Source organism: Nycticebus coucang, chromosome X, assembly GCF_027406575.1.
Source record: "Nycticebus coucang isolate mNycCou1 chromosome X, mNycCou1.pri, whole genome shotgun sequence".
Taxonomy (NCBI): Eukaryota; Metazoa; Chordata; class Mammalia; order Primates; family Lorisidae; genus Nycticebus; species Nycticebus coucang.
Genome location: NC_069804.1, coordinates 185,093,933 through 185,110,751, shown reverse-complemented (window position 1 = coordinate 185,110,751; position 16,819 = coordinate 185,093,933). Strand labels below are relative to the sequence as shown.

General features: G+C 45.5%; 1 protein-coding gene across 2 annotated transcripts in view; it reads right to left on the bottom strand.

Annotated features, from left to right (window-relative positions):
• Nucleotides 1–5,866: 5,866 nt before the first annotated feature.
• The window catches only part of TKTL1 (transketolase like 1), a 47,823-nt gene continuing 36,870 nt past the window's right edge, over nucleotides 5,867–16,819 (bottom strand). For both annotated transcript variants that reach the window (XM_053580512.1, XM_053580513.1), the window contains exons 10-13: nucleotides 10,497–10,580; nucleotides 7,829–7,925; nucleotides 7,554–7,673; nucleotides 5,867–6,039 (exon numbers count right to left, since the gene is read on the bottom strand). In XM_053580512.1, coding sequence (XP_053436487.1) covers nucleotides 5,867–6,039; nucleotides 7,554–7,673; nucleotides 7,829–7,925; nucleotides 10,497–10,580 — 474 coding nt within the window. The remainder of the gene's footprint in view (nucleotides 6,040–7,553; nucleotides 7,674–7,828; nucleotides 7,926–10,496; nucleotides 10,581–16,819) is intronic.

The following is a 16,819-nucleotide window of genomic DNA, read 5'->3' as shown; positions in this document are numbered from 1 at the left end:
TGCCTCACCCAGCCCCCTTTGCTTTTTGTTTCCCCATCACTCTGGGAGTGGTAACTTCTACCTTTATACACTTCAGTGTCCCTTTTTGCACGTTCAGCCCTCAAAACCCTGAGTAAACGATCCCTTGAATTAAATCCCCTCTTGAGAGACCCAGTATGTGGTCTGTGATTCATCCAGAATTGGCCTGGGAGAGGTTCCAGAAGATAGGCCTACATACATGGAGTTTGGAGCTGGGTCCGGTCATGCCTTTGGGCTGGACTTCAGGGCACCAGTCACCCATGGCCTGCACTGGCGTCCCAATTAATCCAGTTACCGTCTTGGATTGACTGGGATGATGGGCCAACCGCAGCCAGTGCCTGGCGAGCACAAGTCACTTCTGCACCTGGCTGTGGCGGCGGCCATGGACTTCTGTGAGCACCGCGGTGCGGGGTGATTTCTCTGAGTGTACCTGGCTACCTACAGCAAAGATGTGATGATCTCAGGTTCCTAAACGCTCAGCTCAAGTCACAGGAAGATAACCAGAGGGCTTACAGGACAGCCCCCAAACTCCTTGTACCGGCAAGGCTGACAGTTCTGACGCTCGAACACAAAATTGAGTTGTGTGAGTGACAGAATCCCAGTGTGTTGAAGCCCCAGCCTTGCCACATTTTCATGTAAACGTTGGGGAGCCTGAGACCTGGAACCTGGAGTGGGGACATCTTACTGGCTTCAGTGGAAGCTGAGACGCCTGAGAACCCCACTGCCTCTGAGCCTCCCTTGTCAGCAGAAGTGGCTTGACCTTCTGTGTCTGGGGGACTGGCGTTCCTTTGCTGGAGAGTTGTCACAATTTTTCCTGGGAAGGAGGCTTGTAAGCGGACACTCATCACCTATGGGCCCCTCCAGAAATACATCCTTTTGTATCTGACCCATAACTGGGGTCCGATCTCACCACGCTGCAGGTACACACTAATGAGGGGAGGGCATTCCATGTCAGCCCCTTACCACTAGTGCACACTTGCTTCGGTGCCTTGAGGAGTTCAGCATTTTACTTTTTTCCCCTATGCCAAATATGGAATCACATATGGGATCATTTCACATTTTCCGAATCACAAAGCCATGCTTTTGTAATTACAAACCAGGCCTCACAGGGCCAGGTATCATAGCAGAGTGGCAGAGGGAATCTCTCAAGAGTTCCCCTACTAAGAAAGGCCACCACGGGGAGTCGTGGCTCAGGTGGGCCTGGGAGAAGTCAGCCTGGAGACTGCACGTGGTTTGGGGGCTGTGAGCTCAAAGCGTTCATTGGTATCCACAGCTTCCCTTACCCTTTAGGAGTCCCCAAGACTGGGGTTACACACCCAGTCCCAGCACACCTGCACCTTACCCCCTTCTGCACCCCACTCCTATGTTCGTCCCCTCGCTTTGGCTGCACCTCTGCCCCCCAACCGTGGTTAGGTGCCAAAGAGAGGACCGCCGTGCAGCTTAAGCCCCTTGCTGGGGAGAGTTCCTAGGGTGCGTCGACGCTGATTGGCTGCGGCTCAGAGGAGTGACGCGACAAAACCCTATGACGTGTACAGGCCGCTGGCCGCTTATGAGTTGGCCCCATCAACCGCGGGCGGTGAGGCATGCGTGAGGCTTGCACGAGGCAGTGTCAATGGTGGGTAGAGTCGGCTGGGGCGGGCCAGGCGACGACTGCAGGGGACAAGGAGGACTGGTAAGGGAGAGGGAACGCGGGTCGGAGTCGCCGGCAGCCCCAATATAGTTCCTTCGAGCCTGGGAAGGAGCAGAGGGACTGGTGGAGTGGGACAGACTGTACCAGCAGCCCAGGGTGTGGCTGCAAAGTAGGAACCTGCCAGGTAGGCAGGGCCCTAAATGGGGACATTTCAATGGCATGTCTAAAATTCTCGTCACAGCCCTGTGAGATGGATAGTATCGCCAGCACCATCATTCCCTTTTACAGATGAAAATTCTGGAGGCCAAAAGGGTTACATGGTTAGCTAAGGCCCCCACAGCCAACAAGTAGCACATTTGGGAATTAAGACATGGGACAGCACCTGTGCATCTGAGTCCCTGCTGAGTGGCTTCTCCATGGGAGGGAGTCAGAGCCATTAAGATGTTAGGAAGTCTCTGATGAGGAGGCTGGTCCCAGGGACCAGGGGCCGTGGGATCTGCCAGGGAGTGTCCCTGAGTATTGGGTCCCAGGCTTCTAATTAGAAACATACATTCTTTAGCGCCTCAAGTTTGCAATGTTCCTGCACTGTCAATGTAATGTAAAACCTTGGCTACTCAGAACCTACAGCCAGGCTGACCTGGCAAGAGGGCTTACTCTTCTCTGGTGATCATGGCTCCCTGTGGGCTCTTACTTTTATTTGTCGAACTGTTTCTGCCCAGAGCCTTCTAGGGGCTCAAATTGAAGCTTTTTTTTTTTTTTAGAGACAGAGTTTCACTTTATTGCCCTTGGTAGAGTGCCATGGCATCATACAGCTCACAGCAACCTCCAACTCCTGGGCCCAAGCAATTCTCCTGCCTCAGCCTCCCGAGTAGCTGGGACTACAGGCGCCTGCCACAATGCCCGGCTATTTTTTGGTTGCAGTTCAGCCGGGGCCGGGTTTGAACCCGCCACCCTCAGTATATGGGGCCGTTGCCAGCCACAGGTGCCGCCCCAAATTGAAACTTTTGGACTCTTGTCTTTGTTCAGATATTTGTGGTTCCACTTAGGGCTGCTACAGTGCACTTGCGTGCACTGTTTCTTTTGTAGAAATTACCCAATTTGTCATTTTACACCTGAATACAAACAAGAATGGCCACCTATGTTCTCATTTGTTTGCTAATAATGGCTTACTTTATAGTAACACTAGCTCACACATCATCTTCACAATGTCTCATTCATTCCTCACAAAACTTTAAACACCCCCCCCCAGGCACTCAAAAAGGTAAACAAAATTATCCTATGACCCTCTGTGCAGACCCATTTGTATATGTGAATATTCAGACCAGCACCCTTCACAAGAGACAAAGTGGAAACAACCCAAATGCCCATCAACTGACCAACAGATAAAATGTGGTCGACCCACACCATGAAGTAGCATATGGCCATAAAAAGGAATGAGGTTTGGATACATGCTACATACATCAACCTCAAATACATCATGCAAAGTGTTATGAATCCCTGTACAACCCATAGAGGCAGAAAATAGGTAAGTGACAGGGGCTTGAGTGGGGAGGGAGGATGGGCAGTGACCAGTAACAGGTACAGAGTTTCTTTTGGGGTGATAAAAACATCCTAAAATTGAATGGGGTAATGATTGCATTATTAAAAACCACTGAATTGGCAGAACCTGTGGCTCAAGCGGCTAAGGTCCCAGCCACATATACCTGAACTGGCGAGTTGGAATCCAGCCTGGACCGCCAAACAATGATGGCTGCAACCAAAAAATAGCTCCTGCAGTCCCCGCTACTTGGGAGGTAGAGGCAGGAGAATTGCTTGAGCCCAGGAGTTGGAGGTTGCTGTAAGCTGTGATGCCATGGCACTCTACCCAGGGGGACAGCTTGAGGCTCTGTCTTAAAAAAACAAACAAACAAAAAAAAACGGGTGGTGCCTGTGGCTTAGTGGGTAGGGCACAGACCCCATATACTGAGGGTGGCAGGTTCAAACCCGGACCCGGCCAAATTGCAACAAAAAAATAGCCAGGCGTTGTGGCGGGCGCCTGTAGTCCCAGCTACTCGGGAGGCTGAGGCACGAGAATCACCTAAGCCCAGGAGTTTGAGGTGGCTATGAGCTATGACGCCATAGCACTCTACCGAGGGCGATAAAGTGAAACTCTGTCTCTACCAAAAAAAAAAAAACAAAAAACACTGAATTGTACACTTTAGATGAGTGAATTGTCTAGTGTGAGTAAATGACTACCTAAAGATAAATTTGCTTATTTGCAGTTTCCAAACGTTCTACATTTGCTATCTCAACTAGTGTCCAAAAGTCACCATACATAGAAAAATGGGGATACCAGAGCTAAATGTATTGTTACTACAAAACATCTCTATATGTTGGCCACCTCTTTATAAAATTTTGTAATGAATATGTTGTAAATAAAGGTACATTTAGCTGTAATTTCCCATTTTCCCTGTGGATAATGATTTTTGGAACACTATTTTTACAATTTTTGAAATCTCATGAAATAAGCAGAGCAGAGGGAGGGGGGAGGACATATGGCAGGAGGGAGGGTATGAGGTGGGATCTCACCTAATGAGCACATTGTGAGGATGTGTAACATACCCCTTGCATGAAGGGCTGGTCTACAAATGGAACTGTACCCGTGAAGAGAGTACAGTGTAACCTAAAAATTGTACCCGCATTATTAATTTGAATAAAAAAATCTAAAAAAGCAGAACAATTATGCTTATTTTATAGGCCAGGACATCAATAACTTAAAAGGGCAGGAGTAGAATACATAGCCCCTGAGTACTCCAAGTTCCAGTTTTTCTATCTCTATACCACATATTCTAGAACAATTCCTAAGACAAACTGGTCATGGCTTCAAATAACCCTGATGACCACTTAATTTGGGAAATAAAAAGGAAGGTGTCAACCAGATACATTTTTTTTTTTTTCAGTTTTGGCCAGGGCTGGGCTTGAACCCACCACCCCTGGTATGTGGGGCCGGTGTCCTACTCCTTGAGCCACAGGTACCACCACATTTTTTTCTTGAGATGAGTCTTGTGCTGTCACCTTGGGTAGAGTGCCATGGCATGAGTTACAGCAACTTCAAACTCCTGGGCTCAAGCAATCCTCCTGCCTCAGCCTCCCAAGTAGCTGGGACTATAGGCATCAGCCACAATAGGTAGTTTTTCTATTTTTAGTAGAGACCAGGTCTAGCTCTTGTGCAGGCTGGTCTTAAGACGCCTGAGCTCAAGTAACAAAACTGCCTCAGCCTCCCAGAGTGCTGGCATCACAGAGATGAGCCATAGAGACCAGCCTCTGCAATCTAAGTGTAGTTTTGAAGCTCTGCTCCATCTTTATCTGGCTGGTTCTTTTCTTTATTCCAGCCACATGATTTAGTGCTCACAGATGACATCAAAGAGTTGGCTTAGGGTTAGCTTTTCAGGCCACACACTATTCCTAGTGAGTGTTGCCTCTGTAGCCTGTCATCCTTTTCTAGGTTTATTGTTTGGGACCATGGCTCTCCCCCTTAGTTTTAGACAGGAGCTCTTTCCTTATTTAAGACTTCATCATAGAGAAACGGAATTGCACATAAGGCACAAATGAAATTAAACAGCTGGTTTTGAAATGCTTTATTAACGAACAGCATAGTGTGCAGACTGCAATTAGTTATGTTCCTATCTCTTCACAGAGTGGTCACCACAGGACATCCTAACAGTGTTTGTTGCTGCCTGACAGCCTCCCAATTGTGAAGGGGAGATGAAGGCAAATATTGAAGGAAATTCCAGGGCAACTGCAGTCACACATTACTCAGGAAGCTGCAGGTAGGAAGGAGATATGGAATCTCAAATTGGGAATGGTAGTAGGTTCCCTGGCACTATAATGCCGTGTAGCTGGGCTACTGAGGCCTGCAATCGGTGTCACATTTTCTTTACTTGCAAGGGAAATACACATTTAAGAAACTGGTACTCTACATTGATCCCCCAAACTTAGCATCAGGTGGTTGCTTTGCAACCTATCTTGTCACTTAAAATCTTATAACTCACTTTAATGATTCAACAATGATATATTTATATTTGCAGTCATGGTTTATAAGAAAAATAGTTAACTTGAATTTTTGAATTAGGAATAAAGAAAGATGCTAACTGGCTTTGCTTATAAAAAGAATAAAACACAACAGTATAGTTTAAAAAATGATGGGTTTAGAACAAGCATAGATGTAAGGTAGATATTTTAGTTCTTTAAAATGCATTTCACTGCCACAATAATGTGTCTGGCACTGATTCCAAACACATCCAGCAGCTCACTCGGCTTCCCACTCCGAGGCATTCCCGACACTGCCAGTTGATGAACCAGGATGTCAGGCTCCATGGAGACGGCTGCACAGACAGCTTCTCCAATGCCACCTGGGGAAGCAAGAGATATTGGGATCTTATTTGGAAGTGGTTAGTCAGCCTTAAAACCCCATGGTATAGAGGCTTTGTTTTTGGTGACACAGTCTGTCACCCTGGGTAGAGTACCATGCCATTGTAGCTCACAGCAACCTCAAACTCTTGGGCTCCAGTGATCCTCTTGTGTCTGCCTTCCAAGTAGCTGGGACTACAGGCACCTGCCACAACACCTGGCTGGGTTTTCTATTTTCAGTAGAGACAGGGTCTCACTCTTGCTCAGGCAATCCACCTGCCTCAGCCTCCCAGAGTGCTGAAGTTACAAGTAGGAGTCACTGTGCCCAGCCGACATAGAGGCTTATGAATTTGCTGGTTCCCAGAGTAATCTGTCTCACGACTCATCAATTCATGTGAACGGCCGTTCTCGGACTGGCCTGAAGAGCTCCTATTCTGAAGCGCAAGTCTCCAGCTGCTCCCACCCCCACCCACAACAGGTACTGCTCTCAACCTGGCCTCTAGGGATCCGACAGGGCTCAGATTCTCAAAGCTGTCAGGGACCTGAAAATGACTAAAACCAACAAATGAACTGTGCAGAAGAGAGTGACCAGCAGGCCTGAGGCTGCTGGCTCACAAGGTTGGCCCTTGGCTGGTGCAAGTTCCCTCCACTGCTGTGACACTTTCCCTACTGAGAAGGACATACCTGGAACCTAGACTATTTGTACAAACAATGTGGTTTATGCCAAGTACCTACTTTCCTGCTGGGAGCTAGAAATTTTGGTACATGCCTTGGAGAGGGTGCCAACATGATCAGACCCCAATGAAAACCCAGGGAGCCCAGTCTCTAGTGGGCGTCCCTGGGCAGACATGTAGTCCATGTGGGCTGCATGTTCTATTGTCCCGATGCAGGTGGGGAGGGAGGAAGGTACCTAGGGCAGTGCTTTTCCAAACTCCAGTTGTGGCTTGAGACCTGGCAGGCCCTGTCACATGCCGTTTTCCTGTGATTAACCTCAGCTACGGGGTGACTGTGTGCCAGGGTATGCGAATCCTTCCAGAGACCCATGCACCATGAGCTTGGCTCCTGACACAGGAACACGTAAGTTCCTCATGGCATCACAATGTCCACCCTACTTAACCTTTCCAGGCCCAAACGTCACCCAGCTCCCTGTCCCTGGCATGCTCTTTCTGAGTTTGCTGTATTTTCTGCTTGTAAGGCACCATCTCCACATTTTTAGTGGAGGAAAACTATTAATCACTCACAACTCAAACAGGGAAACCTTCCATTTAGCCACTCCTCTGTGTTGCCACTGACCCCTTTGGTAAGTGGGTACTGTGCACTCTGCCAGGGACATATCAAGGAATATGAGCACAGCTCCACACTTAGGAGACCAATGCAGGTAGGTGAAGGGAGACCCCTACATTGCTACAGTTGTAGAGAGCTGGCTGAAAGGCAAGGCTGGAGGTGATGTCCAAGAGAGCAGGGGACATCTCCAACTAGGGGCAGCACAGCACCATTCCTGATGTCCATTGCACACCTTCTGGGTAATGATCCTCTACTGTGACAACTCGGCCACCTGTGGCTTTTGCACTGGAAATGATGGTGGCAGCATCCAGGGGTTTGATGGTAAACAGGTCGATGACACGGGCAGGAATATCTGGAGAAGAGCAATAACCAGCTTGGTATATGAAGCAGACTTAAGAATAAAGAACATGCAGGGATAAAGATTAAAGGATCAATTGGGGCACAGAAGGTAGCTGAATCCAACCCCTCCCCAGCTTGAACTTTAATGTTCAGACGTAACCAACTCACCTTGTTTAGAAAGATCATCAGCAGCTGCTAAGGCTTCGTGCAGAGTAACTCCAGCTGAAATAACTGTGACTTTGTCATTGACACTGTGGCGGACGACCTGGTATAACACCAGAAAAAAAAAAAATGCTGTGGTTAGTACTGCATTTAGAGCACATCTTGGAGCAGGCGGTCAGTGCTTGGCTGGGCTAGTTTCCAATCCTGACAATTTTACTCCTTAATGTAAGTCAGTATTGAAAAAAAAATCATGCTGGGCCCAGTGGTTACTGCCTGTAATCCCAGCACTCTGGGAGACCAAGGCAGGTAGATTGCCTGAATTTAGGAGTTCAAGATCAGCATGAGCAAGAGTGAGACCTCGTCTCTACTAAAAATAGAAAAACTAGGGCAGTGCCTGTGGCTCAGTGAGTGGGGCGCTGGCCCCATGTACCGAGGGTGGCGGGTTTGAACTCGGCCCTGGCCAAACTCCAACAAAAAAATAGCTGGGCGTTGTGCCGGGCTCCTCTAGTTCCAGCTACTTGGGAGGCACAGGCAAGAGAGTCGTCTAAGCCCAAGAGCTGGAGGTTGCTGTGAGCTGTGATGCCACGGTGTGACAAAGTGAGACTCTGTCTCTAAAAAAAGAAAAGAAAAAAAAAGAAAAATTAGCCGGGTGCTGTGGGTGCCTTTAAGTTCCAGCTACTCAGGACGCTGAGGCAGGAAGACCACTTGAGCCCAGGAGTTTGAGGTTGCTGTGAGCTATATGATACCACGGCACTCTAACCTGTGCAATAGAGCAAGATCCTGTCTCTGAAAAAAAAAATCAGATGCATTTAAAAGGCAGGACACACTTTTTGATAAGGCCCATTTTACATTTGCTTTACAAATTCACCTACCTTTTCTCTTGCTTTACAGCGAGTGTGACATTATTAAGTTCTTATATAATACAAATAAAAATGACCCTTTAACAAAGAAGGTAGATTTTAAAGTAGGATGTAAAAGGCAGAGGGCCAGAAGCAGTTGTACTGCCCATCTGCCCTGGAGTGCAGATATGTACCCTGTCTCACATCCATCAAGGGATCTGGAAATGTGTCACGTGCAAACTGGTTTGAGAGCTTACTGCAGCACCCACATGGTTTGGATTCCAAGGACTAACATGTTAATGGAGAACATGCAGGGCAGTTGTAGCATGCACTGTGCTAAGCTTCTCACATGCCTGAGCTCTGAGAACTCATAGCCTCCCTGTGAAATCTGTTAGTAGTGGGACCATTCTGTAGCTAAGAAAAGTGAGTCTCAGTAAGAGGAACTGGCCCAAGACAGGGCTGAGACCTGCAGTCGAGGCAGTGGGCTGATGTCAAAGGTTGTGCTTTCAACAACTTAAGTAGGCTCGGTGCCTGTGGCTCAAGTGGCTAAAGCACCACCCACATACACCTGAGCTGGTGGGTTCGAATCCACCCTGGGCTGGCCAAACAACAATGACAGCTGCAACCAAAAAAGAGCCAGACATTGTGGCAGGCACCTGTAGTCCCAGCTACTTGGGAAGTGGAGGCAGGAGAATTGCTTGAGCCCAGGAGTTGGAGGTTGCTGTGAGCTCTGATGCCACAGCACTCTACCCAAGGTGACAGCTTGAGGCTCTATCTCAAAAAAACAAACAAACAAAAAAAAAAAACAACCACAACTTAACTACTCTGCATAAAAGACAGTTCCCAGGCTTATTTCATACAGTTTTGCTGCCTCCAAAGCCACCTACTGAAAGCACTGGAATTATTCTGCACGCCATCTCTCTGTATAGGATTCTCTGTATCTTAACAACCATTTCTGGGCGGTGCCTGTGGCTCAAAGGAGTAGAGCACCAGCCCCATATGTTAGAGGTGGTGGGTTCAAACCAGGCCCTGGCCAAAAACTGGAAAAAAAAAAAAAAAAAAAGAAAGAAACATTGCTAATACCACTGCCAATAGTATAGACCAGGCGTCCTCAAACTTTTTAAACAGGGGGCCAGTTCACTGTCCCTCAGACCGTTGGAGGGCCGGACTATAGTTTAAAAAAAAAAAAAAAAAACTATGAACAAATTCCTAGGCACACCGCACATATCTTATTTTGAAGTAAAAAAACAAAATGGAAACAAATACAATCACACCGCCTCATGTGGCCCGTGGGCCGTAGTTTGAGGACCCCTGGTATAGACAGTGAGGGTTTCTAGGCCACTCCATTCTTTGAGGATGTCCTAGACTTTCAAAAAAATGTATCAGTGATAGCCAGGCATTGTGGCAGGCACCTGTAGTCACAGCTACTTGGGAGGCTGAGGCAAGAGAATCGCTTAAGCCCAAGAGGCTGAGGTTGCTGTGATCTGTGACACTCCGGCACTCTACTGAGGGTGACATAGTAAGACTCTGTCTCAAATAAAAAAAAAAAGTATCAATGCACATATACATATACAAATGTCCCTTTAGCAAAGTATGTGTATGTGCACTGAAACTCAATTTGGAAAGGAGGAAAGTTCAGGCCAAAATGAAATTGACAGAATGTTCCTTCTTGAGGAAAAGCAGGTAAAGGTTGCAGTTGATTTGAATAAAAAACAAACAGAAAAACAAGACCAAAGAACAGATAACACTTCAACTGTGGAGATACCCACTGCTGTATTTAGGACAGCTCCTGTCACATGAGATGATGTTGAACACTGGAGAACTGGAGTCCTTACCTTGGCCTGTCCGATCTCAAAGCTTTCTTGTGGGCTGTAGATAACTGCGTTGTCAGGTCGGCTGGTCCGAATGAAGCAGATCCCCTGGGGTGCCAATGAAAATCAGAGCCACAGTTTAGAAAATCAAACTATAAATTTCCAACTAACAGACCGCAAAACAAGTCGGGGGGGGGGGGAAGGAGGACTGAACAGTTTTTTGTTTTTTTTTTTTGAATAAAAACCAAGCGTACACTTTGGAGTGAAGGATAAGCATCTACAAGCATTGGTGCACAGGCTGCACGTGGTCTGATCAAGCCCAAGCGAGACCCTAGCAGATGTCTTCAGTGCCAAATTCTCCATGCTATATCACCTTTATTGACTTAGGAAAGAGTCTCCAAACACAAACTCACTTGTTCTATGTCCACAAAACATAAACTCAGGCCAGAACATGTTGACTACAAAGCCTAGAACACAAATTTTACCAGGGTACCATTCTCAGAAAGACCTTAAATATCTCAATACAAATGACTAACCATTTTCACAATTAGAAGATATAAATACATCTTTCTTATCAACTTGAACACATAAACATTTAGTATAATTGAATACTCATAATACTCATGTCTAAAGCATTTGTTAATTTACATGTTTAAACAATGAATTTATAAACTATAAATCATATATCATAAATCATATAAATTTTCATGTTTACACAATGTATTTATAAACTATAAAACTATATTGATAGAGAAACACTGCCTCTGTTCATCTGTCCTTATGAGGCAATCTGTACTGAGGTGTAACTCAGCCACAGTAAAGTACACTTCATAACTTCTGACAAAGGCATCACCACCCAAGCCAGGAAGCCTTGCTTTAGCCACTTGCCACTCCCAATAAGCAACATGTACATTCATTTGTATACTGTACAGCCTTGATTTGCCTCTTTGGACCTTTCTAGTAATGAAATCCTATAGCATGTATGAAATCCTAAAACAAAACAAACTCCAAGATGTAGCAAGTAAAAAGTACAGAAAAATATGTACAGTTCGAACCTACTTATAACACAAATCAAGGAAACATCTGTGCATATGTGTTTCAAATGCTCAGAGTGGGAGCTAAGAAGGGTCTTCCCCACTGTGCCCACGGTTACCTGCACAGAGGGCTCAGGCAGGGTGCACGGATGGGGTGGTGAGCGCAGTGTGCTGAGTGTGAGTTGGAAAGGTTGGCAAGATAAAGACTAGACTACATTTGCTCGTCTCCTCTGAAGCTAGGTTTGGACAGGGGTTTGATTCTGTCCCTCTGGTGCCCTTGCCTGAGATCTCAGGAGGAGCAGAAGTGAGGCTGAAGCCACACTCTTGCCTTTCTGTTTCTGAGCCCAGGGCTCTGTCTACAGTAGGCTCTTGCCACCCTCTCTCCAACTTCCTGGATATCAAAAGGCAGTGGCAACAGTGGCTTTATCCTGGGCTGCAGCAACTGGGGTGTGCCTTATGTCCAACAGGCCCAGTAATGGCCTCAGAGGTGGTGGTTCTACCAGTGGGTTAACCTTTTAGTTTGGGGTCCTGACTGCAGCCCACTCCTGTGACTTTGTAAGTGGTCTACGTTAATGGTTAGGATGCCTAGAGTGGTCCCCATTTTTTGTGCTGAGCCCTGAGACAGGCTGTCAGGTTTTTTTTTTTTTTTTTTTATGGCCGGGGCTGGGTTTGAACCCTCCACCTCCAGCATATGGGACCGGCGCCCTACTCCTTGAGCCACAGGCACCACCCAGGCTGTCAGGTTTTTTCAGTGTGCTTCTGTTTGAAAGAACTGTTTGATAGAAAGCAGATGACTGGCGATCTGTAAAAGACTGAAAATGGACCCACACCTTTCACCATTAACTAAGATAGACTCTCACTGGATAAAAGATTTAAACTTACGAAATGAAACTATAAAAATACTTGAAGAAAGTGCAGGGAGAACTCTTGAAGGAATTGGCCTGGGGGAATACTGTATGAGGAGGACTCCCCAGGCAACTGAAGCAGTGTCAAAAATACATTACTGGGGAGTAACAGCTTCCCTGCAACTGGGCATGGTGAGTCTGGGGAGATAAGACTCCAGGCATCGCTGGCTGGTGGGATCTGCCTATAATCATCCCTTTGAGGATACAGGGAGTCAGCAAGGGACTTCTGGACCCCAAGAGGAGGACAAAAACAGTGGAAAACTGGCAAATGGTTGTGTGTGTTTGATCGACCTAATCCTGCCGGCAACTGTAAGTACAAGCAGCAGTGAGACTGCAAACCGGAAAGGCCTTACCTGTGAACTGTTTTGGTGTTTTTGGACTTGGCACTCAGTTGAATTGCCTTGGGGAGAGCTTGAGCAGGAGTGCAGAGAACTTTGGGCATTGTCTAGGGCCCCAGACTGAGCCACTGGGCTAGGCCATAGGGAGCCATTGTGAGAGAACTGCCCTGGCAAGCTCTGCCCTCGGGGTCCCAGAGCAAGGATCGGGCGGGAGCTAGTAACCTAGCGACTGAGCAGCCTAAAGGCGGGGACTGAGCTGCCTTACAGCCTTAACCCTTAGGGGCAGAGTGAGACTGGTTTTGGCACACTGCAGCCTTGGGTTGTTGCCCTGGGTAGAGTGCCATGGCATCACAGCTCATAGCAACCTCAAACTCCTGGGCTTGGCACTGCCTGGACCTCCATAAGAGCTGTGCCGCGAACCCTGACCCGTGACCCACGCCTGCCAGGCTTCCACATGCCCTGACCAAAAACTGTGGGAGCCGCACAACCCTGTGTCCTCCCTCCTGTATACTCTCTGCCTCCACACTGGCCCACTCGTCTGGCCAGGGATACTGGTAGCCCTCTGGAGCCCTCCCTGCCTCTGTGCAGAGCCCTTCTCTTGGCCAGAGACAGCTGGAGCCTCAGTGACATTGGCACAGAGCGCCAGGCACTCCCAGAACCATGCGCACCACCTCCCGCCCTGTTGCTGGATCCATGTGTGTCACACGCCGGAGCTGCTTCCACAACCAGAACTCCCTAGCTGGGTCAGCCACAGAAGAACTACACAGGGTCACTCCCTACAAAGATCCAGCAACAATACAGTGATCCCGCTGAGGCCTAATCTTGAAGAGACACCTCCCCAACTCTGAGGACAGCCAGAGGCAACAGTGAAAAACAATCAAGAGGCAAAATCAACAGAAAAACTCTGGCAATATGAATAATCAGAGTAGATCAATTCCCCCAAGGATCAATGGGGCAGACACAGCACAAGATCCCATGCACAAACAAATAGCTGAGATGTCAGAAATCAAATTCAGAATCTGGATAGCAAATAAGATCGAATTAGAATTCCAAGCAGTAACCCAAAAGATATCTCAAGAATTCAACGAATTCAAAGACCAAATGACCAAAGATTTTGACACATCGAGACAAGAAGTTGCAGCCCTCAAAGATCTGAGAAACACAGTAGAATCCCTCAGTAACAGGATGGAGCAAGCAGAAGAAAGGATTTCTGACATTGAAGACAAAGCTTTTGAACGCTCCCAAACTCTCAAAGAGGAAGAGAAATGGAGGGCAAAAACAGATCATTCTCTCAGAGAGCTCTGGGATAATTCGAAGAAAACTAATATTTGTCTTATACTGATCACCAAAAGCGACGAAGTGGCTTCACAAGGCACAGAGTCTCTTCTCCGTGAGATTATGAAGGAGAACTTTCCAGACATACCAAGAGATTCTGAAATTCAGATACAGTTTCAGAACTCCAGCACGACTCAACCCAAATAAGACATCCCCCAGACACATCATAATCAATTTCACTAAAGTTAATATGAAGGAGAAAATTCTGAAAGCAGCCAGATGAAAGAAAAACATCACCTACAAGGGGAAGAATATTAGAATAACTGCAGATCTCTCTGCTGAAACCTTTCAAGCTAGAAGAGGATGGTCATTGACTTTTAATCTCCTAAAACAAAATAACTTTCAACCCAGGATCCTGTACCCAGCTAAACTGAGTTTTGTTTATGATGGAGAAATTAAATACTTCAATGACATTCACATTTTGAAGAAATTTGCCATAACTAAACCAGCTCTCCAGGATATTCTCAGATCTATTCTCCATAAAGATCAGCATAATCCTCCACCACAAAAATAAACCCACCCAGAAAATTTTGACCAAATTCCAACTTCCACAGTCGCAAAAGGATTAAAAATGTCCACCGGACTCTCCAAAGGCTTATCGATATTCTCAATTAATGTGAATGGTTTAAATCGTCCTCTAAAGAGGCACAGGTTGGCTGAATGGATACAAAAACTCAAGCCAGATATCTGCTGCATACAAGAATCGCATCTTACATTAAACGACAAATATAGACTCAAGGTGAAGGGATGGTCATCTATATTCCAGGCAAATGGAAAGCAGAAAAAAGCAGGCGTTGCAGTCCTGTTCGCAGACACAATGGGATTTTAAACCAACCAATATAAGGAAGGATAAGGATGGCTACTTCATATTTGTTAAAGGTAATACTCAATATGATGAGATCTCAATTATTAATATTTATGCACCCAACCAGAATGCACCTCAATTTGTAAGAGAAACTCTAACAGACATAAGCAACTCAATTTCCTCCAGTTCCATAGTAGTTGGAGACTTTAACACCCCTTTAGCAGTGCTGGATAGATCCTCCAAAAAGAAGCTAAGCAAAGAAATTTTAGATTTAAACTCAACCATTCAACACCTGGACTTAACAGACATCTACAGAACATTTCATCCCAACAAAACTGAATACACATTCTTCTCATCAGCTCATGGAACATACTCCAAAATCGACCACATCCTAGGCCACAAATCTAACCTCAGCAAATTTAAAAAAACAGAAATTATTCTTCACATCTTCTCATACCATCATGGAATAAAAGTTGAACTCAATAACAACAGGAACAAGCATACCCATACAAAAACATGGAAGGTAAACAACCTTATGCTGAAGGATAGATGGGTTATAGATGAGATTAAGAAGGAAATCATCAAATTTTTGGAACAAAACAACAATCAAGACACAAATTAGCAGAACCTCTTGGATACTGCAAAGGCAGTCCTAAGAGGGAAATTTATAGCACTGCAAACCTTCCTCAAGAAAATGGAAAGAGAGGAAGTTAATAACTTAATGGAACACCTCAAGCAACTGGAGAAGGACGAACACTCCAACCCCAAACCCAGCAAAAGAAAAGAAATAACCAAAATCATAGCAGAACTAAATGAAATTGAAAACAAAAGAATGATACAAGAGATCAATAAATCCAAAAGTTGGTTTTTTGAAAAGATCAATAAAATAGATAAACCTTTGGCCAACCTAACCAGGAAAAACAAGAGTAAAATCTCTAATTTCATCAATCAGAAATGGTAACAATGAAATAACAACAGACCCCTCAGAAATTCAAAAAAATCCTTAACGAATACTACAAGAAACTCTACTCTCAGAAATATGAAAACCTGAAAGAAATTGACCAATACCTGGAAGTATGCCACCTACCAAGACTTAGCCAGAACGAAGTGGAAATGTTGTACAGGCCTATATCAAGTTCTGAAATAGCATCAACTATATGAAATCTCCCTAAAAAGAAAAGCCCAGGACCAGATGGTTTTACGTCAGAATTCTACCAAACCTTTAAAGAAAGAACTAGCACCTATACTACTAAACCTCTTCCAAAATATAGAAAAAGAAGGAATATTACCCAACACATTCTATGAAGCAAACATCACCTTGATCCCCAAACCAGGGAAAGACCCAACAAGAAAAGAAAATTATAGACCAATATCACTAATGAATATTGATGCTAAAATACTCGGTAAGATCCTAAAAAACAGAATCCAACAACACATCAAAAAAATTATACACCACGACCAAGTGGGATTTATCCCAGGGTCTCAAGGCTGGTTCAATATACGTAAATCTATAAATGTAATTCAGCACATAAACTAAAAACTAAGGAGCATATGATTCTTTCAATTGATGCAGAAAAAGCTTTTGATAATATCCAGCATCACTTCATGATCAGAACACTTAAGAAAATTGGTATAGAAGGGACATTTCTTAAACCAATAGAGGCCATCTCTAGCAAACCCACAGCCAATATCGTATTGAATGGAGTTAAATTGAAATCATTTCCATTTAGATCAGGAACCAGACAAGGTTGCCCATTGTCTCCACTGCTCTTTAACATTGTAATGGAAGTTTTAGCCACTGCAATTAGGGAACAAAAGGCGATCAAGGGTATCCACATAGGGTCAGAAGAGATCAAACTTTCACTCTTTGGAGATGATATGACTGTATATCTGGAAAACACTAGGGATTCTACTACAAAACTTTTAGAAG